Source organism: Thalassophryne amazonica, chromosome 11, assembly GCF_902500255.1.
Source record: "Thalassophryne amazonica chromosome 11, fThaAma1.1, whole genome shotgun sequence".
In the NCBI taxonomy this organism is placed as follows: Eukaryota; Metazoa; Chordata; class Actinopteri; order Batrachoidiformes; family Batrachoididae; genus Thalassophryne; species Thalassophryne amazonica.
The window spans coordinates 85,198,551-85,224,224 of NC_047113.1; the positions used below are offsets into that span (position 1 = coordinate 85,198,551).

The 25,674-nt window shown below is 42.2% G+C and overlaps 1 protein-coding gene across 3 annotated transcripts in view; it reads right to left on the reverse strand.

Annotated features, from left to right (window-relative positions):
* fat2 (FAT atypical cadherin 2) overlaps nt 1–25,674 on the reverse strand; it is a 177,651-nt gene that overhangs the window by 145,696 nt on the left and 6,281 nt on the right. For 2 of the 3 annotated variants that reach the window (XM_034182316.1, XM_034182315.1), the window contains exons 2-4: nt 9,445–9,484; nt 6,061–9,327; nt 4,299–4,610 (exon numbers count right to left, since the gene is read on the reverse strand). In XM_034182316.1, coding sequence (XP_034038207.1) covers nt 4,299–4,610; nt 6,061–9,327; nt 9,445–9,448 — 3,583 coding nt within the window. In that variant the 5' untranslated portion in view covers nt 9,449–9,484. The remainder of the gene's footprint in view (nt 1–4,298; nt 4,611–6,060; nt 9,328–9,444; nt 9,485–25,674) is intronic. The other variant, XM_034182317.1, reaches the window with a different exon arrangement.

Sequence of the window (25,674 nt, forward strand, 5' to 3'; positions counted from 1 at the left end):
GTGTGAGTAAGAAACCTGAACACGGTTGTGAGTCATGTCCATCCTGTTGAGGCATGAGAGCATTAACACTCACTCCGTATGCAGCGCACTAGTCGACTGCTTTGTAAAAATCAGACAAGGTGGAGCATGTTCAGAAGATCCAGTTTCAGCAGCACATTTTTTTTCTTTTTTTGTATTTAAATGCAACAGGAGAGAATGATTTTTCTCCACAGCAGTGAATGCTGACATCAGCTTTTTTCTTGTATCATTGTTGCACAATAGACAGTGTGGGTGTTCCTGCCAGGTGTGGATTAACTCACTGTTGGGGCCCCGGGAAAAGAGGGAACCGTGGACCCTTGTCAAACCCCCTCCCACACACACACACAGATGGCAGCTTCTTTACACACTAAATTTTCAGAGTTAAATTGCTCTGTAGTGGCTGCATGTGGTCCCACAACAAACAAGTGAACTCTGTTAGAACAGAGCAACATGATTCAATGCCGTAACAAAGCTGAGTCGAAGCTGCTGCAAAGCTGATTTGACAAAGTGGCAGAGTTGATTTGATGCCGTGATAGAGCTGATTTGACAATGAGACAGAGCCGACGCGATGCTGTGACATTGCCGATTCAGTGCCAAGACAGAGCCGATTCAAGGCCAAGACAGAGCCGATCCAATGTGAAGACAGCTGATCCAACGGCAAGATAGAGCCGATCCAATGGCAAGACAGAGCCGATCCAATGGCAAGACAGAGCCGATCCAATGGCAAGACAGAGCTGATTCAACGGCAAGACAGAGCCGATCCAACGCCAAGACAGAGCCGATCCAACGGCAAGACAGAGCCGATCCAACGCCAAGACAGTGCCGATCCAATGGCAAGATAGAGCTCATTCAGCGCCAAGACAGAGCCGATCCAACAGCAAGACAGAGCCAATTCAATGCCAAGACAGAGCCAATCTGATAATGCGATAGAGTCATTACCACAATGAGACAGAACAGATACAATGAGACAGAGCCAGTTCAACGCTAACACAGAGCCAGTGTGACAATGAAATAGAGCCAATCTGACGACATGAAAAAGCCGATTTGACACTTTGACAGATCAAATCTGATGCCATGACAGAGCCAGTTCAACACTAACACAGAGCTGATTTGATGGGAACACAGAGCTGATTTGACACTAATGCCGCGTTCACACCGGGCACAACGCGAGCGACAGCAGCGACAGGTTGCCATGTAATCCCTATGGAAGGACGCGTTTTGGCGCCAAGCCGCGCAGTGTGACACGATGGGTGCGAATGAAGCGACGCGAGTGAAGCGATTTTGAGTGATTGGCGTGATATTGTGTCGTGTCACGTCGCGTTGCCCTCCTCCCCAAGTTGAAAAATCTGAACTTTTTCATCCTGTCGCGCCACGATGACCAATCAGGGACTGAATATGTAGTGACGTGGAGATGTCTGGAGTTTGACTGAGTTGGATGTGAACATGTCCTGTCTCTGGTAGCAGGCCTGCGAGCAGGACTTATGTCCCTTTTTGTCCTTTATTTCACAATTATGGCAGAGTTTTTGGAGTGAGCAGCAGCCCTGCAGCAGGGGGAGCGGAGGTTTTCTTTTACGTGCGCGCGCGAGTGAATCGTCCGTGAAGATTATTTTATTTATTAACTACACAGATGTATAATAAAGCAAATGGTGACTGGTTTCTAAACACAATTATGACAGAGTTTTTGGAGCGAGCAGCAGCCCCGCAGCAGGGGCAGCGGAGGTTTTTTTTTAAATTGTTTACATGTGCGCGCGTGAACGGGACAGGAGGTCCTCAAACTAGGTCCTGCAGAGGTGGAAGGACCGCTGAAAGCGGCCGTCATCCAGACGCAGCTCCTGCAGCAAATAATGAAACTCCCCGAATTGGGAACATCTCATGACGTTTGTCAGCTTTCCACAACAACTTGATCCGTGTGATCAAGGTCCGTCATGTTAACTTGACTGACAACCGGAGCCGGCGAGCGGAATGGAAGCTCCTCCTATTTGATGACGCACTGGGGCGAATTTTCACAGCGAAAGCAGAGCAACACACCAGGCGATGGTGGCACGTCCGTCGCCATGCGACCAACGGGAATTTGTGGCGTCTGGTCACGCCCGGTCTGAACGCTGCATAACACAGAGCTGATTTGATGGGAACACAGAGCTGATTCGACGCTAACACAAAGCTGATTTGATGCTAACACAGAGCTGATTTGATACTAAAACAGTTGATTTCACCCTAATACAGTACAGTTTTGATTCATGTGAGTCAAAGCAGAATCAGTTTGACTGCTAAATTTACTGTGTAGGTCCTGCTTGGAGCCGGCTAGCTAGCCAACTTAAAAGCTAGCCGGGTACTGAATGAATTTCTTGAAGGAGGGAAATGTAGTTGTATGACCCAGACTGAAAAATATCAGTGTATGTATTTACACTTCAGTTCACATTCTTATGTAACATTAAATTATGTAATAAAGCTAGCCTGTATGATAGTCATCTTAAAGTTTCAACCTTGTTTACTTCCCAAACTTTTTCCTCCTCATGCAAATCCACAATATTCTGCAGGTCACCGTGGATTACGCTGACATCAGTCCTTAAAGTTCACTCTCCAACCGCATGTTTTTAAGGATCCCTTCCTCACACGAGCACAATCTGTGGTGCAAGAATTCAGGCTACAGTAAGACGCGGCATTTAGAAACTGTCAGAATGATAAAAGTCCCCTTTCTACAGCAACCAAATGCTTTTCATTGTGTTCCTGTGGAGGTGAGTAAACATTAAATACACCTGCTCTTACAAAAAAGAGGCTTGTTTAAAGTGAAACCATGCGGCTGTTTCAACACCTCATGTTCCCGCTGCTATTATGTGACGTTTTTCTCTGAACTCGCCCTCTCTGATCCTTCAGTAGACCGGCCCGAGAGTGCGGACCGACGCTACAGACGCTTGGAGATTAGGTGACGAGGACGGGACTTGTAGCGGCTTGTAGCTGCAGAGCTAACACTCCAGCTCATGTGCCTCAAAATGTCACATGATGAACACATACAAACTCGACGGGTCGCATTGGGTTCGTGATCACTGAAGCATTTTCAAAGTGTGACTTTTTCACTGCTCAGACTTGCACCACAACATTAGCACCACGACTGTGGAAAAAATAAGACATTCCTTATTAGGTTTCAAGGCTGCGTTCATGCCGCCAAATCAAAATGTAAACCTGCCGTCTGGAGACAGTATGTCCAGACAGTTTGTGAAATAGAATACATACATGTTTTATATTCACAAGAAGAGCTTGAATCAAAATGAAAATCAATCAAGGAGCAGCGTGCTACATATATTTCTGTCCAAAATGCTCACAGGATGGAAACACTTTTCATGCAGTAAATTTACATTTCCTGTATGTGTGCCTGCCTGCATCATTTACCTGTTCAAGGGAATATATATTGTATATTTAGACATCCACACACAGCGTGCAGTGAAGGATAAATGTCAGCACACATTGTACCAGCCAGTCCTGACTGGTTGCATCACGTGTATCAAAATAGCAACATTGCCCTCACAAAATGTTATGTACAAATGTTTCTGTGAAGACTCTCAGTTGTCCAGGTGGTTTTCATAGTAGAGAAGCTTGAAACGCTTTGTCCCCTGTTTACAATGGGGTACTCAGGTCAAAGCAGTTTCAGTCTTTTGTTCATGGTAATGAGTCATTCACATCAGGAGACTCCTCAGGAGAGCCGCCAGGAGAGGCGTCAGTCCCATCGTTAGGAGGGACAGCTGCCCTGTCATTAGGAGGGTGCTAACTAGAGCACAATAGGTGCTAATTAAAGCAATTGTTTAGTCACTAGCCAATAGCAGTCTGCCTCTCGGTAGGAGGGGTCTGGTTAGGGTTAAACCTCCAGCTTTTGTGGCTTCTGTTTGTTCTTCTCTACAAGGGTCAAGACAGAAGTCAGACTACCAGAGCAAGAATTTTAGCTGAGGAAGCTTCTGTGATTTGAAGTGAAACATCCTCGCGTCAAGCAACCCAGTCCAGTGGAAGATTCCAGCTTCTCTACTATGTTATGTACAAATATTCTTTCATATTCCACAGGAGACCTTGTGACCAAGAAAACCCCCCAGTAAAAATAATAATAATAAAAATACAGGGACAGATATTCCTCTTTAACTTGCCATTATTGTCATTTTAACACTGATCCATGTTTTTGAACACTAAATGCGAAACGTGTTGCATATGTGTGTGGAAATTTGTAGGATTATGCATGAAATGTTAATTTCAGAATAAGCTTTCAACATTTTTTTCCCTTGTTTTGTGTTAATTACCTGTCTTGGGGTCAACGGCAAAGTATATTCGTTGGGACTCCAACAACTCGTAGGAAAGTGTTCCCTCTGAGGGTGTGTCCAAGTCTGTTGCAGACACCTGGATGATGGATTTGACTGTAGCCATGTTTTCTAAGACAGATGCAAAATAAACTGGCTGGGACAGTTCTGGGGGGTTGTCGTTAACATTCACGACCTCCAGGAAGACATGAGTCCAGGAGACCAGAGGTTCGGTTCCCAGGTCGGTCACGTACACAGAAAGCCAGTAGTGAGACGTCGTCTCACGGTCCAACGTCTGTGCTGTACTAATCACACCTGGAACACATGGCGGGTGAAAGAGTTGGCTTCCAGAAAACACCACAAACATATTTACAGTTTTCTTCCTATTTTGCCTCAGGAATTAATCACTTATCGGTAAAATCAATTTAATGCTTAATAACCTGAACCACCCTAAGAGGCATGTTTACACCTCAAGTCTGGATTGATGCCAAAAGGTGGGTTGGAAAATAATTTGCATTCCCTGCTCTGCAGCATGTGCACATTACCAAAATCTACCCAAAGGCCACAAAGCAGTGAGGAGTTTGCCAGGAATCTAAACTTAAGTGGAAGAGACTTTCATCTGCACACTCTCCTTCAAAAGCACTGTGTTTGTGTATCCTGAGAGACATTTTTTTAAAGTACCAAAAGATAAAAAGGTATTTTATCTCCATTATCACACAGATGTCTGTTTGTGGTGTTTGTATCTAACTGCAGTGATACACTATGGTTTCGCAGACTGTCCTCTATAAACTGATACAATGGAAACAACACAAAGCTCCTAACGCACCTCATGTAGCACAACCACGCTCATATCTTAGCACAAGGGAAACTCAAGGAGAAAATATGCTGCTTTACAGATGTTCTGCGGTAATGTGGCATATGCCATAAATCACTAAGTTACATTATACAAGAAGTTGTACACTGCAATCATGATACAAAGATTTACAATATTGTTCCAATCACACACCTAAATAGATCCTTGCTAATCAAGTGGTGGATTCTATGTCAGGTGACATTCATAATTTGTCCCTTTGTATATGTGACGTCACTACCATTTATTTTTGTACTATTTGCTGTGCATTTTCTCCCATCCACTTCATGATATGTTACCATTATCTTCGTAACAATGCTTCAATAAAATTCTGAAGCTAAATCCAGCAGCCGCAGTGTCCATGGGGATGTCTTTAGTGAAGTGCTGTCAGATAAAAAATTGGACAAGATCTTCTCACTATTTTTTGCTGGATTTAAGAAGTGCACCACACAGCCTGCTAGCTCCTCAGCGGATCTTGCTGAAGTCATCAGTGTGTTGGTGGGTTCCGCTGTTCTTCAGTTCCTGCTCCCAGAAGAAATGCCTCTCTAAGTTTAAGTAATATGTTAATAAAATGAAAATATACCTATTTTAGGTGTCATATAAAACAAATAATGAATATGTTTCATTGATACCTCACTAACTGAGTTCTCATACAAATATTCTTACCACTGCACTCAAACCTTCACAGGGTCAAAATCCTAAATTGCTTGTAGAAAAGGAGAATTTGGGCCATTGGGACAACCGTTTATTTGAATATGTAGTGGCGCCAAAGAAAAACCTTTTATGATGAGGGAGCTATACCTTTAAGAATCAAAGGTAAACTGCATGTTTGTTGATTGTCCCAACAACACAACTGCATTTTTAGTAACTGCACACATTATTATTAAAAAGAAATGGCCAAACAAAATTTCTCACCTGTTTTTTCATCAATAGAGAAGACTCCTAAACCAGAACCATCATGGATATGGTACTTGAGCGTGCCATCTCTGCCCAAGTCCTTGTCTGAAGCTGTAAGCATGATGACTGATGTCCCCACTGGTGCGTCCTCCATCACTCCAGCTTCATACACAAACTCAGAGAAGATTGGCTGATGGAGGTTCTCGTTGACGTCCAGCACCTCAATCTCCACAAAGCAGGATGAAGATAGGGAGCGAGGGAGGCCGTGGTCCACAGCTCGGACTGTAAGGTTGTATGACGGCCGTCTCTCAAAGTCCAGCTCTCTCTCGAGGGTCAGGGCACCCGTGTAGGAGTCAACATAAAAGATCCCACTCTCTGTGTTCTTGAGGTTATAGGTGACAAGGCCCCCACTGTCAAGATCCAGATCAACACTGTCTACCCAGACTAGCAGAGTGCCCACAGGTACATCCTCAGGAACTTTTATTTTGTAGACTTTAGGCACAAATTTAGGTGGGTTGTCATTTACGTCCTGCAAAATCACCACTAGATCAGCAGTGGAGAACCGTTGAGGGCTGAGGCTGGCCTGATCTCTGGCTTCAATCCGAAGGTCATGTCTTGGTAAAGATTCCCGATCCAAAACACCTGCCACCTTTACTTCACCAGTCAGTTCATCAATTTGAAATAAATCGGTAGCTGTCAGCAGGGAGTACTGGATGTTACCATTCAAATCTGCATCCCGATCTACTGCACGAGCTCTGAAAACAACCGAGCCCTCAGCTTTGTTTTCTGGGATGCGAATCACGTATCTGGACTGATCAAACATAGGAGCATTGTCGTTGACATCAACAACATTTACTGCAATGAATTTCCATGCAGATGTCTGTGGTGTTCCCAAATCATAAACAGTGACATTCAAAATGTAGAATTCTTTACTTTCTCTGTCTAATGGGCAAACTAGTCGAAGGTCACCAGAAATAGTATCAACGGAGAAACAGCCGTCTTCATTGCCACTTGATATAACGTACACCAGCTTACCGCTAAACCTGGTGTCACTGTCTGTCGCCCTGAAATTAATAACAGTGGAGTTAAGTGGATAGTCCTCAGCGATATCAATGGAACTGGGAATGCTCACATCAAACTTGGGAGAATGTCTGTTGGTAATATGGGTATCAGAGAACGAGTCTTCCTCCTGATGGGCTAAAATAGGTTTGATTGACTCAATAAGTTTATCAGTCAGTTTTTTGAAAATACCTGTTTCATGACAATGAACGGTTGTATCATGGCCACTGTTGGCGACAGTTACTGTTACGACTGATGCGTCGGAATGATGTTTGCCATCAGTTGCTACAACTTTCAGAGTGAAGAAACCAGCTTGTCGAGGAATCGGTTGCTTCAAGGTGATGGCATCTGTCACTTGGTCAATAGCAAACACCTGGAGCTCATTCCCCGACTCGATAATGTACCTAAGCTGCTGCAGCTCATCAACATCGATGGCGGACAGTTCAACCACTGTGTGTCCCACAGGTAAATCTAGAGGTACGGTGGCATTGCAGCCTATCCTCTCAAACAGGGGGATGTTATCGTTGATGTTGTTCAGAGTTATTGTTACAAGGCATTCGCTAACCTGACTGAAGGGGGTGCCGCTGTCGGAAGCCCACACTCTCAGGTGATAACGCCGCTTCATCAGCTCATAGTCCAAATGTTCGGTGGTTGAGATAACACCTGTGAACGGATGAATCATGAAAGGTAACGGCCCTGAGTTGGCAATAGCATAAGTCACAAAACCGTTTTTGCCTTTATCGTTGTCCGTGGCTACTACCATCAAAACGCTGCTGCCAACAGGCAGGTTTTCATCGAGCATGGTTTCATATGATGTCTGTGTGAACTGAGGGCTGTTATCGTTTTCATCTCTTATCTCAACCACGATATGAGTCACAGCTTGACCTCGGTTGGCTGTTACATCAAACTCATATAGATTCTTTTGCTCAAAGTCAAAGTTCTCTGTGGTTATGATAATGCCTGTTTTGGGGTTTATCTTGAATTTTGTGCTGTCTGGATTATTTTTTATGCTAAAAGTAACATTATAGGGGACTGGGAAAACTGAAACTTTAACCACGTGAGTTTTAGGAGGTGAAAACTCACTTAGCATCACAATGTAGGTGTCTTCTGTAAAAGATAATGCGCTGTAATGATGTGCTGGTATGTGGATTCGTGTAATAGTTGAGAGCAAACTTGGAGAGCTTCTGTCTTTAGCTTGAAGTGACAGATTCATTCCATATAGGATTTGAGACCACATAATCCTCTTTGTGGACATCACTTGGAAGTCGCTGCCTTGCACGCCAAAGGGAATAACCTCAAAAGACTTGCGGGGATCTCCTCCAACAATACTAAGGGATTCGACTGGCTTGACTCCTGACTCCACATGGACGTTAATGGTTATTCTACCATCTGTAGACAGTATGGGTTGGGGGAGAGGTGTGATGACTGGAGAGACTATGGACATCTTTTTTACATTGACTGTCACTCTGGCAACATTACCAAACTTCTGAACACCAGATATCTTTTTGGTTCTGTCTTCTGCTAAAACCGTGAGATCATATCTCTGTATTCGAGTGTGATTGAGCTTCTTGACGAGGCTAACTATTCCAGTAAAAGGGTCTATGGTAAAAGGATGGGCCCTGCTGGTGAAAGAGTAATAAAAATCAGCATTGCTTCCAATGTCAGCATCTGTCGCGCTAACTTTGACCACACTTGATTTAAGTGGTGTGTCCTCTCCGATAGTCACGTTATACGAGGCAGGATAAAAGAGGGGCTTCAGGTCGTTAGTGTCAAGAACGTGAACCAACACCTTTGTCTTAGTCTGTAAGTCAAACGTGCTTTCCGTAGCTTTAATGGTTAGTGTGTAAGTGTCTCTGACTTCTCTGTTGAGTAACGCTGAGTTACTACTGCGTGTTTTAATCCTGAGAAAACAGAAATCCCCAACTTTGACACCTTCTGCTTGAAAGAGGTCATCATCGTCTCCTGATACAATGGTATATTTGATTTCCCACAACTCATATGCCACTTCAATTCCCATCTTCACCGACGTGCCAACGTAGGTCCGTGGGGCCGAGTTCTCGTTTATGGTGGCATTGTAGAGGTGGTGAGTGAACCTTAGAGGTGAGCTGTCCTTTCCTTTTCCGGTGTCCCAGTCACACATGGCAACATTAAAGAGGACAGCTGCCAGAGTGAGGAGGGTTATTCCTGAAGCAGCCATCTTTAGAACCTCAACAAGGACTCTCAGACCTGCACAGAATAGGACCAGAGGATAAAGAGAAATTTTTTTTAAATAATCAAATCACATGATGTATCGAAAAACATCCACACATCTATTTTGATATCTTGTAGAGTTCTACCTTCTACCCATTGTACACTGCAACAAGCTCCAACCATGCCACGGCCCCTATGAGATAAATTAAAATTACAACCCCAGTTCCAGTGAAGTTGGGACGAAGTAATTTGCAAATCCTCTTCAACCTATATTCAATTGAATACACCACAAAGACAAGATATTTAATGTTCAAACTGATAAACTTTTTTGTTTTTGTACAAATATTTGCTGATTTTGAAATGGATGCCTGCAACAGGTTTCAAAAAAGTTGGGACTAAGACTTGTAAAGTTGGTGAATGCTCAAAGAATACCTAATTGGAAACAGGTGAGTGTTATGATTGGGTAAAAAAGGAGGATCCCCAAAAGGCTCAGCCGTTCACAAACAAAGATGGGGCGAGGATCGCCACTTTGTGAACAACTGCTTGAAAAAATAGTCCAACAGTTTAGGAACAATGTTTCTCAACATTCAATTGCAAGGAATTTAGGGATTCCATCATCTACAGTCCATAATATAATCAGAAGATTCAGAGAATCTGGAGAACTTTCTACATGTCAGCGGCAAGGCTGAAAACCAACATTGATTGCCCATGACCTTCGATCCCTCAGGCGGCACTGCATTAAAAACCGACATCATTGTGTAAAGGAGCTTACCGCGTGGGCTCAGGAACACTTCAGAAAACCATTTTCAGTTAATACAGTTCATCACTGCATCTACAAGTGCAAGTTAAAACTCTACCATGCAAAGCGAAAGCCATACATCAACAACATCCAGAAATGCCGCTGCCTTCTCTGGGCCCGAGCTCATTTGAAATGGACAGACGCAAGGTGGAAAAGTGTGCTGTAGTCTGATGAGTCCACGTTTCAAATTGTTTTTGTAAATCATGGAGGCCATGTCCTCCAGACAAAAGAGGAAAAAGACCATCCAGATTGTTACCAGGGCAAAGTTCAAAAGCCAACATCTGTGATGGTATGGGGGATGTGTTAGTGCCCATGGCATGGACAACTTACACATCTGTGATGGCACCATCAATGTTGAAAGGTCCAGGTTTTGGAGCAACACATGCTGCCATCCAAGCAACGTCTTTTTAAGGGACGTCCCTGCTTATTTCAGCAAGACAATGCCAAGCCACATTCTGCACGTGTTACAACAGCGTGGCTTTGTAGTAAAAGAGTGCGGGTACTAGACTGGCCTGCCTGCAGTCCAGACCTGTCGCCCATTGAAAATATGTGGCGCATTATGAAGAGCAAAACACGACAACGGAGACCCCGGACTGTTGAACAACTGAAGTCGTACATCAAGCAAGAATGGGAAAGAATTCCACCTACAAAGCTTCAACAATTAGTGTCCTCAGTTCCCAAACACTTATTGAGTGTTGTTAGAAGGAAAGGTGATGTAACACAGTGGTAAACATACCACTGTCCCAGCTTTTTGAAACGTGTTGCAGACATTCATTTCAAAATGAGCAAATATTTGCACAAAAACAATAAAGTTTATCAGTTTGAACATTAAATATTTTGTCTTTGTGGTGTATTCAATTGAATATAGGTTGAAGAGGATTTGCAAATCATTGTATTCTGTTTTTATTTACATTTTACACAAAGTCTCGACTTCAACGGAGTTGGGGTTGTAGTCATAAAAGGAAAAACACCCACACAATCTTGATTTATTAAGTGTCAATTAGCACTCACACGCATGAGGAAATTGCCCTTTGGCAGTGCATGGAGTATTGGACCTTCAGTCAACGAATAATGTATGTCTTTTTCAACACTTAAGGAGGAGGAAGAGGAGGGGGTGCATCATGGGCAAACTGTAAAACAATGCAGACAACACCAGAAGTGATGCAAACACACTTTAGCAAAAGACTGATCCAACAGCGGGAAGGAGGAAGGAAAACTGGGTGTGAATCTATGAGCGTGTCAAAAGATCTTCTGTGTTCATGAGCAAGTTCAAGAGATATGCGTATGTGTGTGTGTGTGTGTGAGAGAGAGAGAGAGAGAGAGAGAGAGAAAGAGAGACAGAGCGGGAAAAGGGAGTAAGCCACTTTGATGAGTGACTGGCACTTTATGAAAAAACACCAAAGTTGCCTGTTTCATTTTTGGAAGAGTTTCATGAAGACTTCACTCAAAAAAGTCAACAAAAACTTCCATGTTGCGCACAATCACAATCACAAAAGTGCACATTCACTTTGTGACTTCTCAGAAATACCAGTGGTGCAAATAAAAAATGCAAACAGGCTAATGGGGGGCATGAAGCAGTTGCACCTGTTCTTTGTTATGAGCTTGTTAAGTCGGGATGTTTGTGCATTGTTGTACTTTTCTTTTTATTGTTGCCATTTATTCTTGTATTGTTGCAGTTTATTTTGTTTGTTGTTTTAATTCCCGGGAAAGCCCTCTGCAAATTCTATTAATTCTTATTCTAATTATAATTATTACTGTAATAACGATCATGAGATTTTTTGGTACATATAGGGCCCCAGAGTGTAACATGCAGAGCCTCCAAAACTAGTAAAAACAAACACAAAAACAAACAAAACACTCAATGTATACTCTAGAAAATACCGTGGACAGAAAGACAAACATGATATGTGTATGTCCACATACAATGTAATATTTATGGACTAAGTACATATGGACATGAGTGTATCCACAATGTATTATCGTTCCTTCTGTCTTTCCTTCCCTCAGTTCTTCCTTTCTTGCTACCTTCTTTCCTTTCAAACCGGACTGAAAATAAACCCAATGTTACTGTTCATGCTTACGTTTTGGTGCAAATTTTTAAAATCAGCTAATCATTTCCTGGAGTGCCAAAAGAAGAACAGAGAGAGAGAGAGACAGAGAGAGAGAGATACATTGTATATAAGATTCCTGTTGCAACTCGTCTTGACCAAAAAAAGGCAACGCATTGTTTCAAGAGCATAAAATTGCCTTCAAGCCTTTGCAAACAGCTGCCAACTCAAACGCTCCCCCGTAATTATCACTTTGGTGGCTAAACATTATAAACAAGTACTCATTGGAATTATGAGAGCTAAGCTGCCTTCAGCACACAGCTACAAAGACGGATTTGTAGTGCGATAACTCAGTATCACGGGTGACAGCGGAAGGTTCAGTTGTGATCCAGATGTAAACGGAGGCATGTGTCCGTGATGAACATAAAAAAACCCACAACAAAAAAATGACAAACCTCCAAACAGCTGTTTTCGTTTTCAAACCTTCAGGTTCTGACACATTGATATTCCTTTTGTAACCATCAGTGGATTATCAAACATTCATACATTCATTCATTTATTCATTCATTTTCTGTGGCTTATCTCGGTCACGGTGGCAGTAGACCAAGCAGCTCATGCCACACTTCCCTATCCTCTGCAAAGTTCTCAAACTCTTCTTGGGGGATCCCAAGGTGTTCCTAAGCCAGATGGGAGATATAATCCTTCCAGCATGTCCTGGGTCTTTTCTCGTAGACCTCCCTAGGGAGACAACAAGATGGCATCCACACCAGATGCCCAAATCACCTCAGCCGGCTCCTTTCAATGTGAAGAAGCAGCAGCTCTACTCAGAGTCCCTAGTCCATATTTGAGCTTCTCAACCTGTCCAGGAGTGGAACACAGCATTTCCCAGAGGGCAAGCTTAATAATGCAGAGCAACTCACTGTAGCACATGTGCGCACCACAGGTTGTGCTGTATAAAAATATAAAGACTTTTAAATTAAAAAATAAGCAAGACAGATAAATTAATATACAACAGATGATATATTGGATGATAGTTGATGCAGTTTGGACAAAATAAATTATCAGATGCATACAGATTGGTGATTTACAGATTTATGGAGGTGTGACAGAGGCCAGCAGGAGTCACTGTGCATATGGTAGTCAAATGTCCTCACTCCACCGGCAGCCAAAGGATTCTCTGACCACTCAGGCAAGAGAAGGGTTTTAGCTGACTGGACAGAGTGTCTGCCTCCCATGCCGGAGGGCGGGGTTTCATGTCCTGAGGGGAGCGAGTGGGAGGAGTCACAATCACAACACAACACAACACAACACAGAGCAAGCTGATACACTGGAAGCCCTCAGCTTGTAGTGAGTAACATAAGAACGGTTAAATTCCAACAACAAATAAGATGGACAAATAAATGTGTGACTGACAACATGCTGCATGTTATTTGATGTAGAATGGACAAACGAAATCATCACATGGACATGGATCACTGGCCCACGGTGGATTTTTGTGGATTGTTCTATGTACTTGGAGGCAGCATGGTGGCTTAGTGGTTAGCACTGTTGCCTCACAGCAAGAAGGTCATGGGATCAACTCCCACCTGTGGCCTTTCTGTGTGGAGTTTGAATGTTCTCTCCGTGTTTGTGTGAGTTCTCTACAGGTGCTCTCCAGCTTCCTCCCACAATCACAGACATGCAGGTTAGATGGATTGGAAACTTTAAATTGTCTGTAGGTGTGCGTGTGGGTGTGTCTGTTTGTCTGTATGTGTCCCTGTGACAGACTGGCATCCTGTCCAGGGTGAACCCGCCTCACGCCCTCTGACTGCTGGGATCGACTCCAGCCCCCTGTGACCCTTAATTGGACTAAGCAGTTAACGATGAATGAGTGAGTGAGTGAGTGAGTGAGTGAGTGAGTGAGTGAGTGAGTGAGTGAGTGAGTGAGTGAGTGAGTGAGTGAGTGAGTTTTCTACTTGGTTGATGTTTTCGATATATGAGTCTCACTGGGAAAAAACAAACAAAGAAAACAAATGTGACACATGTACTGTGGAAAATACCGTACATAGAGACGTCTGTCATTTCTGCACACAACTGTTTTATTTACACAAAGAATGTGAGGTCAAACTTGAGGTCAAGTTACGCAAAGTCTATTTGAGAGAGTGCGTTATCATCAGTTGGAAAAAATTTACACAATTCATAAAGAATGGTAATTTACTGACTAGAAACAGTTATGCATTTGGATTTGACAGCAATGGCTCCGCTCTTAGAGCCAGTTACTCTTTTAAAATTCTTTCAAGGAATCTGAGCAGCACAAACCGCTAGCACATATCCTGCAAACAGCCATAGCAAGAAATTAACACATTATACTGTAGGATCGTAGTTGGGGGAGCAACACAGTGGATTAGTGGTTAGCACTGTTTACTCATAGTGAGACAGTCCAAGGTTCAAACACAGCATGGTTCTCCCTGCAGATTCCATCCAGGTGCTGCAGTTTTGACCCATTTCCAAAAAGACATGTAGGTTAGGAGAACTGGTGACTCTACGTAACTTGACTGTAGGTGTAAGTGAGAATGAATGAGTTTATCTGTCTATATGTGTGTCTGTCTATATGTGGGGCAGTCTGTCCAGGGTGAACCCTGCCTCTTACCCACTGGCTGCTGAGATATAGGCTCTGGGCCCGTCGTGACCATTGACTTGACTAAGCAGATTTAGCAAATGGATGGATGGATGGATGGATGGAGTTCTTGTGTCTAGCGTTACAGTGCTTGAAACTGGTAGTGAGTGTAAATGCAGGAGGTTAACAGCTGACTGTGTTTCTGGATGTGATTGGATGAGGTGGAATGTCAGTTGATCTTGCAGGCGTAAACATAAACACGATGATTTATAATACAATCAGGCCGATGAATGCGGCTAATATTTGTAAAATACCAAAGAAAGCAGCTCACAAAGCTGTGACTAAAGCGCTCTGTTTGAACTGACTCAGATCAGGTCTGTAATTCTTCTGATGGACAAGAATAATATTCACAAAAAGCAACTCGGGATCAGCACGCAAAGGCAAAATGTCAAAAAGCATTGCACCGACCCCTGTGTCTGTCTTTGCATGCGGTGATTACAGTACAGACAGCGGCGGCTCCGTGCAGAAACATGTTCACGGGCTCCAGGTAGACGCCTCAGTGTTCCTGTTCTGGGTAACGTGACTAAGAGCCTCGTTTTCTGAATCATACGAGTCTTTGAAATCACTGAACTGTCCTGAGGCCAGTTTGCCTTGGAAGACCCACACGGGGTCATGCCTCAACAGCACGTACTGTACAAATAAAACAAGACGAAGTGTGCATAGTTTGCTTTGTGTGTGCATGTGGAGAGTTTTGTGCAAAAAAAAATGTGAATGCACAAAAAACATCCTCAGCCAGAAGTTATGTAAACCAAATGTTATCTCATAATTCATTTGAGCTGAGTAAAGCAGCACTCCCTGTGCCTGCAGGTCGACTGACGCTGCAGGTTTTGGTGGAGGGTGACAGGTATATGCGGGCTGTTATCTACTCTTGGTGACATATAATCAGATTACTTCAGTCAGGGTCATTGTTTGGGTTTTGAAAGAGATTTAAAGCATCTCCCAATCTAACTTGATTTCAAAGAGTGTCACTTTTTATCTTTTAGATCTGCCAGGCGGGAGTAAAAGTTTAAGCGTGATTTATTTAGAGGCTCTTACCTCAGAGTTGCATCTCTGCTTTTCGCAGATGATGTGGTTCTGTTGCCTTCAGACAGGGGCCTCTGATGCACACTGATCAGGTGTGAGACTGAGTGTGAAGTGTCTGGGATGAGAATGCCAGAAAAGACTGGACTGTCCCCTCTGGGTCAGGGAAGAGTTAGTGTTCCAAGTGGAGGAGTTTAAGTACCTTAGGGTCTCGTTCATGAGTGGGAGTAAGTTGGAGTGTGAAACTGACAGATTGGGGTGGTGTCTGATGTTTTTGCAGATGCTATACTGGACCGTCATGGTAAAGGAGCTGAGCCAGAAGGCAAGACTCTTGATTTACCAGTCGATTTAAGCTCCTATCCTCAACTAAGGTCATGAACTTTGGGCCAAAAACCAAAAGAAGAAGTGGCATGAAATGAAAGTACGAGGTCTGTTAGAAAAGTATTAGACCTTTTTATTTTTTGCAAAAACCTGATGGATTTGAATCACATGTGCTTGCATCAGCCAACCTTGAACCTTTGTGCGCATGCGTGAACTTTTTCACGCCTGTCGATTGCATCATTTCCTGGTAAGCAGCCATTGTGTGAGGTGTGTGTCTTGCGCTTGCCGTTTTTTTCATTCCAAGGAAAAAGACGGAACGACTGGAGCAGCACCGCATCACAATTTGCCAGAAACTGGGCGACAGCCAGGTGGAAACCATTCGGATTATTCAGACGGCTTTCAGTGACGATCCTATGGGCATCACACAGATTAAAGAACGGTACAACCAGTTTAAAGACGTCCGCACAATGGTGGAGAGTGCGCCGCGCTCCGGTTGGCCATCAACATGCTGAAATGACCAGATCATTTCCAAAGTGAACGCTGTGGTGATGCGGGACCGTTGTGTGACTATCCGAGAAATTGTGGAAGAAGTGGACATCAGCACTTTTTCGGTACATTCCACTGTGACAGACGATTTAGCCATGAAAAGAGTGGCAGTGAAATTCAAGCTGCTGCTGACGGCGGAGCAAAAGCATCTCTGTGTTGAAGTCTCACAGGACATGCTGTGACATGCCCACCTCTTCCACAATTTCTCAGATAGCCACATGACTGAAAAGTCACCGAAAGCCGTCTGAATCATCCGAATGGTTTCCACCTGGCTGTCGCCCAGTTTCTGGCAAAATTTGATGGGGCGCTGCTTCAGTCGTTCCGTCTTTTTCCTTGGAATGAAAAAACGCCAAGTGCACGACACACACCTCACACAAAGGCTGCTTACCAGAAAATGATGCAATCGACAGGCATGAAAAAGTTCACGCATGTGCACGAAGCTTCAAGGTTGGCTCATGCAAGCACACGTGATTCAAATCCATCAGGTTTTTGAAAAAAATAAAAAGGTCTGACACTTTTCTAACAGACCTTGTATCTGGTATTGAGTATCTGGTCTTACACTTCTGGGCAGGGTGAGAAGCTCGAGTACTCAGGAGGGATTCTGAGTAAAGCTGCTGCATCTGATGAGGACGCGCCCTGGTCATCTCCCTAAGAAGTTCTTCCAGGCACGTCCAACCAGGAGGAGTCCTTGTGGAAGACCCAGGATACCCTGGAGGGATTATAGTTCCCAGCTGCCTTGGGAATGCCTCGGGATCCTCCCCTCGGGATGAGTTACAGGACTTGGCCAAGGAGTGTGGGATGAGCTGCTTGGTCTGCTGCCACCGTGATCTAGACCCAGATAAGTGCCAGAAAATGAATGAATGAATGAATTTGAGTGACTTTGTCTGTTTTCAGGGTCAGGTCAACCACCACTGAGTTTGAATTACTAAATCAGAAACTATTGCTGACTAACTGCATTCTAGACTTGTTCAGCTATTCTAAAACTCTTTTGGACCTTTGAAGAACTGCTGAAGAGTCCAGATAAACATGGGAAATAAAAACGACCTGCGTGTGATGATGGGGTTTGTAATGCTGATCTGTGGGATTCATCACGTTTCTTGCGCAGCTTCCATTAAACTGAAATGGATTTCATTCAATTTCTATGTTTCTAATATGAGCTGAACCCGTCCTGGTCTTGGACTGAATACTAAAGGGCTGAAACAATACATGAGCAAACGTTTGTAGAAGGAGAATTTCTGCAGTGACTGGTGATGCTGCTAAATAAGCTTTGAGGCTCTACATCCTCACCACAACATTTATTTCTTTCAAGAAGAAAAATGACTCTATTTAGAAAACTTTACTTTTGATGGCTGCTCCTCTTTAAAGCATGCTAAGGAGTCGCTTTGAGCCTTTACTTGTGTGGGGAGCTGAGCTTTAAGATTCCAGTTAATTACTTTAATTGTGGATGAATTTCTTGAGTATTTCAACAATTAATAAAGAAATACTTTTTATGTGAGTTTCAAGAGGTGCAACAACACACGAAACAAAAATTATAAATTGTAATCTTTGGTGTCATATATTTCCTAAATTTTATAAATCATTCATTATTTTTCTGCAAGAGATCATTATTTCTTTCATGCAAATTGACATTTCAGTGCATCACGAGACTCATTTAAAAACAAACATGAAAACACAGTTTGTCCTTCATTTTGTTCAAATAAAACCCAATAACTCAAAAAGGAGATCTGACAGAGCTGCAAGAGAAGGAAATAAATTCAACATATTTCAAGATTTTCAGATGCCAGCATCGAAATAGAAAAAGTTTACAATGGGGGGAGTCAGAGAACACTACGCCCCACCCCCCCAACCCTAAAAGTGTTTGACACCAAGTCATGAAAACAATGTCTTTATGATACAGGTCTGGATGGACTTGATGTTTGATCAATTCTGTTCAAAACTGAATCACTTTCTTCTGATCATGTCTGAAGAAAAGTGGCAATAAAACTGATGATTTCTGTGAATTATACCAAAGGGTGCAGTTATTTATGCAACCCATCATTTTGGCTTTGATAATTGTATTTCATTTATATCAAGTGGTAGAGATTTGCTTTCAGTTTGTGTTTAAGGAGGATGATTTTAGAAATTTCAATAAGGAGAAAGCTGAATTATTTTTTTTGTGTTTGAAATGACATAAACAAATTAAAAAGTGTAAAAGCCCAAGAGGGTGAATACTTTTGCAAGACCCTGTGAATATTGACTATATATTAGACTGGGCTCCAATTTTGACCTCACCCTGTGACCTTGGCATGTAACCAACTTTTTAAAAAATTGTGTCAGTTATTGGTGACCTGAACCTTAATTATTCCATCAAGTTTGGTCAGAATCGCACAACACAGTATTGTCTGCAAAAAGTACGAGTCAGAAGCAAGAACTTGGACAAGATCTCATCTGTAAACATACGTTGTAGTTCAAGTGAAAATATTTCTCTTCCTTTGATATGGTTTATAACCCATGTCCTCGCTCACATCTGCAGTGTTTGTGCTGCGGTGAGTCCACTCACATTTGTATGAAATCTCACAGTCTTAATCACATCATCACCTTCCTCCTGTGTGTGCTCCAGGTAGCAACCTGCAGCCACATGTTCACCTCCAGCATCCTGGATCACATTTCACTATCACCCCTATGGGTTTGAGGAGACAGAATGTTTGCAGTAATTTTCATTCCTCCTCCTCGGAAGCCTTGTCAGCATGAGGCTGACAGGACCGATACTCAATACCCTTAAAATCTACAGCAGACTCACTCTTATGAACACAGACTTGAAATGTTGGTGTTTATCTGACTTGCTGACTCTCTGCTGCTCTACATCACCACACAGTGTTTCTGTGGGGCACCATTTGTAAAATGTGGGGTGTCTTTTTAAACCATCTTAATTTTATTAATTAGCACAGTTTTCAAACTAAATTTAAATCATACTATAACGATAACAGTTTATGTGTGTGTATGTTACAAACACCCCCCCACACACAGACCTCCAAAATACAGATTTTTGCTCATTTAATAACACATTTATTAAAGATATTTATATTATTATAATACTGTATATAAATTTAATATTTGACTTGTTGCATTCATATCCATTTATCATGTTTTATTTCAGCAAATGTTGCTGTGTTTATCTGCTGGTGAATCATTCTCCGCGATTTTTGCTGCTGCAAACACATTTCCACACAATGAGAAACTGGAAGTAGTAAAACGCGTGTTCGGCTTATCACACACTTTTTACACGTAACCTTTTAGCTGAACGCGAGTCGCTGCTGCAGCAGCATGTTCAATCACTAGTCCATGAGCCAGTCATCAATTTTGACCTAATTTGTACCACTGAAAATGTATGATAGCCATCCCAGGGTGGTAGCTGTAGCCAGGTTGGGGTCAATGAAGAATTACATAGAGGTCAAAATTTTAAATTGCTCCAATCACATTGAAAACTATATCATATTATTTGTCTGATCATAACAATTCCAAAAAAGTATAGTTTGTACTATCTATGATGGAATGTTCTGGGGTTATGGAGAAAAAAAGCAAAAATGGTGACAAAGGTCAATTCTAGTTTGTACAAGGGTCAAAAGTTAAAGTTGCTAAAATTCAGTAAAAAATGATGCAAATTATTGTTTGGGTTAATAGGGTTCTAATACGGAATAGTTTGCACCATCTGTCATGCTTAGTTATCATGTTACAGGGCAACATATGTCACATGTCATAGAATCCAATAGATGTTGACCTTGTTTGACCTTTACCTTGGAGACCAAACATTCAACACAGTCAAAACTATTCCATTTATTAATCCTTTTATTTCAACCAATAATTTGTGTCATTCTGTACTGAAATTGGAGTAACTTTAACTTTTGACCCCTGTACAAACTGAAACTGACCTTTGCCACAATTTTTGCTGTTTTCACCCACCCCATAACTCCAAAACATTCCATCACAGATAGTCCAAACTATACCTTTTTGGAATTGTTATGACCAGACAAGTAATGTGATATAGTTTTCAACATGATTGGAGCATTTTTAAAGTTTGACCTCTGTGTAATTCTTCACTGACCCCTACCTGGCTACATCTACCACCCTGAGATTGCTATCATACATTTTTGTGTAGGCCATGATACAATGAGGCTGGATTGATACACTGAGGCTGGAAGTGTTGTTTAGTCACCTTAAGTGGTACCGAAAACCTGCTTGGCCCATTGGACTACACTGAACTGTGAGGTTTGACACTTTTAGATTTCACTCTGAAATCTCAAAGGGGAAGAAAGGCGTCAGTTTGGCCTTGGAATAAAAAAAAAGTGTTTTTTTGTGACTGAGTGCTTAATAAAGTGACACCGTGTAAATCCTGCTCATCCATCATGAGTTAATACGCCGGCAGACGCTAATTAGGTTGTTAGATCGCGCGGAGATACAGACGATCGATGCTGAAGGTTTTTTCACAACAGAGGGAAATCAAATTTTGCAGTTATGCAAATGGAACCAAGTCTTCAAGTAAGATTTATCTCACGTGAAGAGTGAAGAAAACATGTGACAGTCAGCAGAGGTCAAATGTCAATGCTATTACGGTAACGCGTTTGCTGAAAGTGACAGCAACATGTTGAATCACCTTCAATTTAAAACATCAACTGCAGATTTTAAAATAATCAATAATATAAAATGAATAAAACCACGTTTCCCTGAAGGGAAACGCACATCTGGAACAAAATGTTGAAGCCGTGTTAGATTTCAGCCACGATGCTGGCAGCACTTTACTCACCTTTCTTCTTGAAAACAGAGGTTTTAATCGATGCACAAAAAAAACCAGGAAGGACTCTGAACTGAACAATACAGCAAGGAGTGGCCTTAAATCCTTTAATTCAGTTATGAGACCACTTCTGCCGTCAGGCAGTTCACTGCTATTCAGCTGGCAAGCACGCGTTGTGCTAACGTGCACAGATAATGACCCATACGTCAACAGGCCTGGTCGGACCTGCACCCAACATTCAGATCAAACCGCATTCTGTCAGTCCTCAGCAGAAAAGTCCTCAGGGTCGACAAAGAAGGACTGGCAGCAACACGCATCCACCATCCAACGGAAGTCGACCTCCGCATACACGGTGTGGGGGGAAAAAATATCAAAACTACCAAGAGGAAGGACGAAAACAAGATAGTTTGATTAGTTATTACGCTAAGAAAAGTAAGCATTTTTTGTTGTTTTAATTCAGAGGTACATTATTGATTTTTATGAATGTTAATGGAAATATCTGGAAACAAAGAGTTGCTGAAGGTCTGCACACAGCAGGAGGTAACCAGCATCTCCAACAATGAATTATGGCCATTTTAAAACTATTTTTGCCCTGAACTCAAGCTTAATAGACATTTTAATGCTCTCGAGAAAGATCCAAATTCAGTTGGTTCTAAAACTACGGAAGTGTGATAAGGTTTTATGAACTGGTGAGGTGTCTAAAACTTTACAAACTACTAATTAGATGACATTTCTAAGTATATATTGTCAATTCAAATGTCTGAAGATGTTTCACATAAAAAGATAATAATAAATATAAATTCTCTCTCTCTCTCTCTCTCTCTCTCTCTCTCTCTCTCTCTCTCTCTCTCTCTCTCTCTCTCTCTCTCTCTCTCTCTCTCTCTCTATATATATATATATATAAAAAATTATCATTATATTAAATTTTTATTTAGGTGGTTTCCTGCACCTTATAAGCAAACTGAGTTGTATTTATTTGGGCAATATTTCTACTATTTATTATATTATTGTGTTGTCATGTACCAGATAGTACAACAAATAATTTTACAGTTTGAAAATGATGTTTACTCTTAATTGGAGAAAAAATGTGGAAAAATCTAATTCAAGCAAGGAGCTTTGATGGTCTCAGATGAAGCGCATGAAAAGATAGTAGCAGTTCCTTGACTGGCCTTGACTTCACGTCTGCTCTAAAACTGAGCACATTCCCATTGAATGCCATGTTAAAATGTAGAACTTTACAGCAGAAATAAACATGTTTACAGCCTGATACAAAAAATGGTTTTGGTCTCTATAGGTAGTTTCTTCATCCACAATAACTGCAGGAATGGATTTTTTTCTGACATCTTAGTTTAACGGTTTAATCCATAAAGTTCTGTACAATATCAAAGCCATACCAGACAAATGCAACAAAAAACACATACAAAACACACACACAAAAACCCCCACATAAAAGCCCAAAACAGTAAAAATATATTTAACAGTGATGCCTAAAAATAAACCTGAGAACATAAATTACTCATTTCTTTGCCTTCAGCTTTAAATGGAAAGGAGCTTGTTTTGCTGTGTTTTTTCTCCATCTTTAAAGACAAACGGTGGGCGTGTCTCACAGAGTGGGGCGGAGTCAAGATGTCAGCTGTCAAATCAAATCTCAACTACATGCACATACACAGAATTGTGGCACTTTTAGGGTGTTTAATGTGAAATTCCACCAACATTTACATACATACTCATGCTGTTGCACATGACGTACTCATGCACGTCGTGCTTGTGCACATCTGATGCTCATGCACATCTGATGCTCACACACATCTCATGCACATCTGATACTTGTGCATGTCTCATGCATTAAAGAAGGAGAAAGTAAGTTTGTGTTGCAGGATGGTATTCAAATCAGAAGACCTCCATCAGATTTCTCTCCCTCCTCCGTATCAGCTCAGACAATGAACGTGTGTCAGGGGGTCAGAGGGAGGACTGGACAAGGTTGGATAACCATCGGTCATCTCATCTTCATGCTCGGACTCGTTCTTGGGCAAGAAACCCGCCCCCCGAGTACTGTGGTCTGCTCTAAATTTACTGCTTTTTCCTGCATGGCTGTTAACTCATGGATTAATGACTCTGACCTTTGACCTCAATACAAGTGGGTCCAGTCAGCAGCGGAATCAGTTCTTCTCTTCATGAATCAGTGATGGACAACATCATCTGCAGGAGATTATTCTGACACGGACAGGAACATCACAGGTGAAGCTGTTGATTTAAATTTTTACAGCTTTTTAATCATTTCGAAAGACGCTTTCCGGCGGGAGTTTGACCACACTGAAACCAGACTCCTTCAGACATACTTCAGTATGCTTGAACTTTCAGACCTGGATTATGCCACGGTGGAGTTGAGCTCCACCCCTCGATCTGGAAAGGCTGAAGGCTTGGTTAAGGTGCGTCCTCGGGTCAAACTTTACTCAAAGCCGCTGTATGCACCCAGCACAGGCGGGTTTGAAATCCGTCCTGCAGGATTCAGTGAGGATGAACTACCACTGGTCTACAGAAATCTTTTTACTAATTCTTGGAAACTTTACTGTTCAAGGAAGAAGTCATTAAATTGCAGTTTGTGACGTGGACGGGGGCTGATGTAGCGTACTGGCTAACAGGCTGCTAAACACGTGTCCATGAATTTATGAAGGAGCTCTGCACAACTTAAGCCTTATTTATGGTCAGCCTTAAATATGGATACAGACCGAACCTTCTGTCCGCTCTCTGTGTTCATGTTTTTCTGTATTTCTGACAGTTTTTTTAAGCTTACAGATACAGAATAAATGAACCATCACCACCAGACCACATGGGGGCAGTGTTATTAATTGTGCAGGTGAGACGCAAACACAGGCAAAAAGGCCACAAAGACATTTAAAAATTATGGAAATTTTTGATTTAGAAAATTTTGTGATCGCCTCACAGACCAGTGTTGCAGATGCAGTGCCCTCTACTGGACGTATTGCTTGCTTGGGTTTAACTCTTTAAACCCTTAAAGGCCTAAGGACCTTTTTCTGGTCTGATGGGTAATTTGAAGTGAGGATCCTCTGGTCTCAAGACCACTGCTTTAACTTCTAGAACATCATCTCCCCTCAGGGTTTGGGGGTTTCGCCCTAGAAGACTGAACCAAGACCGGAGCGTCCTGTTCTTGTCCCCACTCCTTCCTGCACAGACACACACAATGTGGTGACTCAGGCCTCTGAACGCTGTAATTACTGGGAGAACCTGTAATGAATCAGCAACCTGAACATCATTCAAACCTTCTGATGGATCATTTGGGTTCGACCAGATAAATGAAAGTGGGCGGGTACGACTCAAGCAGAGATTCTATTCTTCATATCGTGGAGACAAAAATGTGTTTATGGAGTGAAATTATGGGGTATTTAACAGCTGTTTGAGGACGTAAAAATCTGAGTCGTTAAAGGTTAAACCCTAATTTACAGGGTCAGCAGGACTTGGTTTGATGTTGGGGTTGGGTTAAGATCAGGGCAGTTTGGACACTGCAAGAACCCCTCAATGATCTCACTTTAATCAATTAAAATACATACAGTTGCATGTAAAATTGCAAGTCTGATGATTTCCGTGATTTTCCTTTATAAATCAGTGGTTATTTGGATCAGAAATTTCAGTTAAATATATCATATAGCAGACAAACAGTGATATTTGAGAAGTGAATATGGAGTTTATAGGATTTACAGAAAGTGTGCAATAATTCCTTAAACAAAATTAGAGAGGTGCATAAATTTGGGCACCCCAACAGAAAAAATACATCAATATTTAGTAGATCCTCCTTTTGCAGAAATAACAGCCTCTAAACATTTCCTATAGCTTCCAGTGAGAGTCTGGATTCTGGTTGAAGGTACTTTGGACCATTCTTCTTTACAAAACATCTCAGGATTGTTGGTTTCCAAGCATGGACAGCCCGCTTAAAATCACACCACAAATTTTCAATAATATTCAGGTCTGGGGACTGAGATGGCCATTCCAGAACATTGTACTTGTTCCTCTGCATGAATGCCTTAGTAGATTTTGAGCAGTGTTTAGGGTCATTGTCTTGTTGAAAGATCCAGCCCTGATGCAACTTCAACTTTCTCTCTGATTCATGAACATTATTCTCAAGAATCTGCTGATATTGACTGAAATCCATGTGACCCTCAACTTTAACAAGATTACCAGTACCTGCACTGGCCACACAGCCCTACAG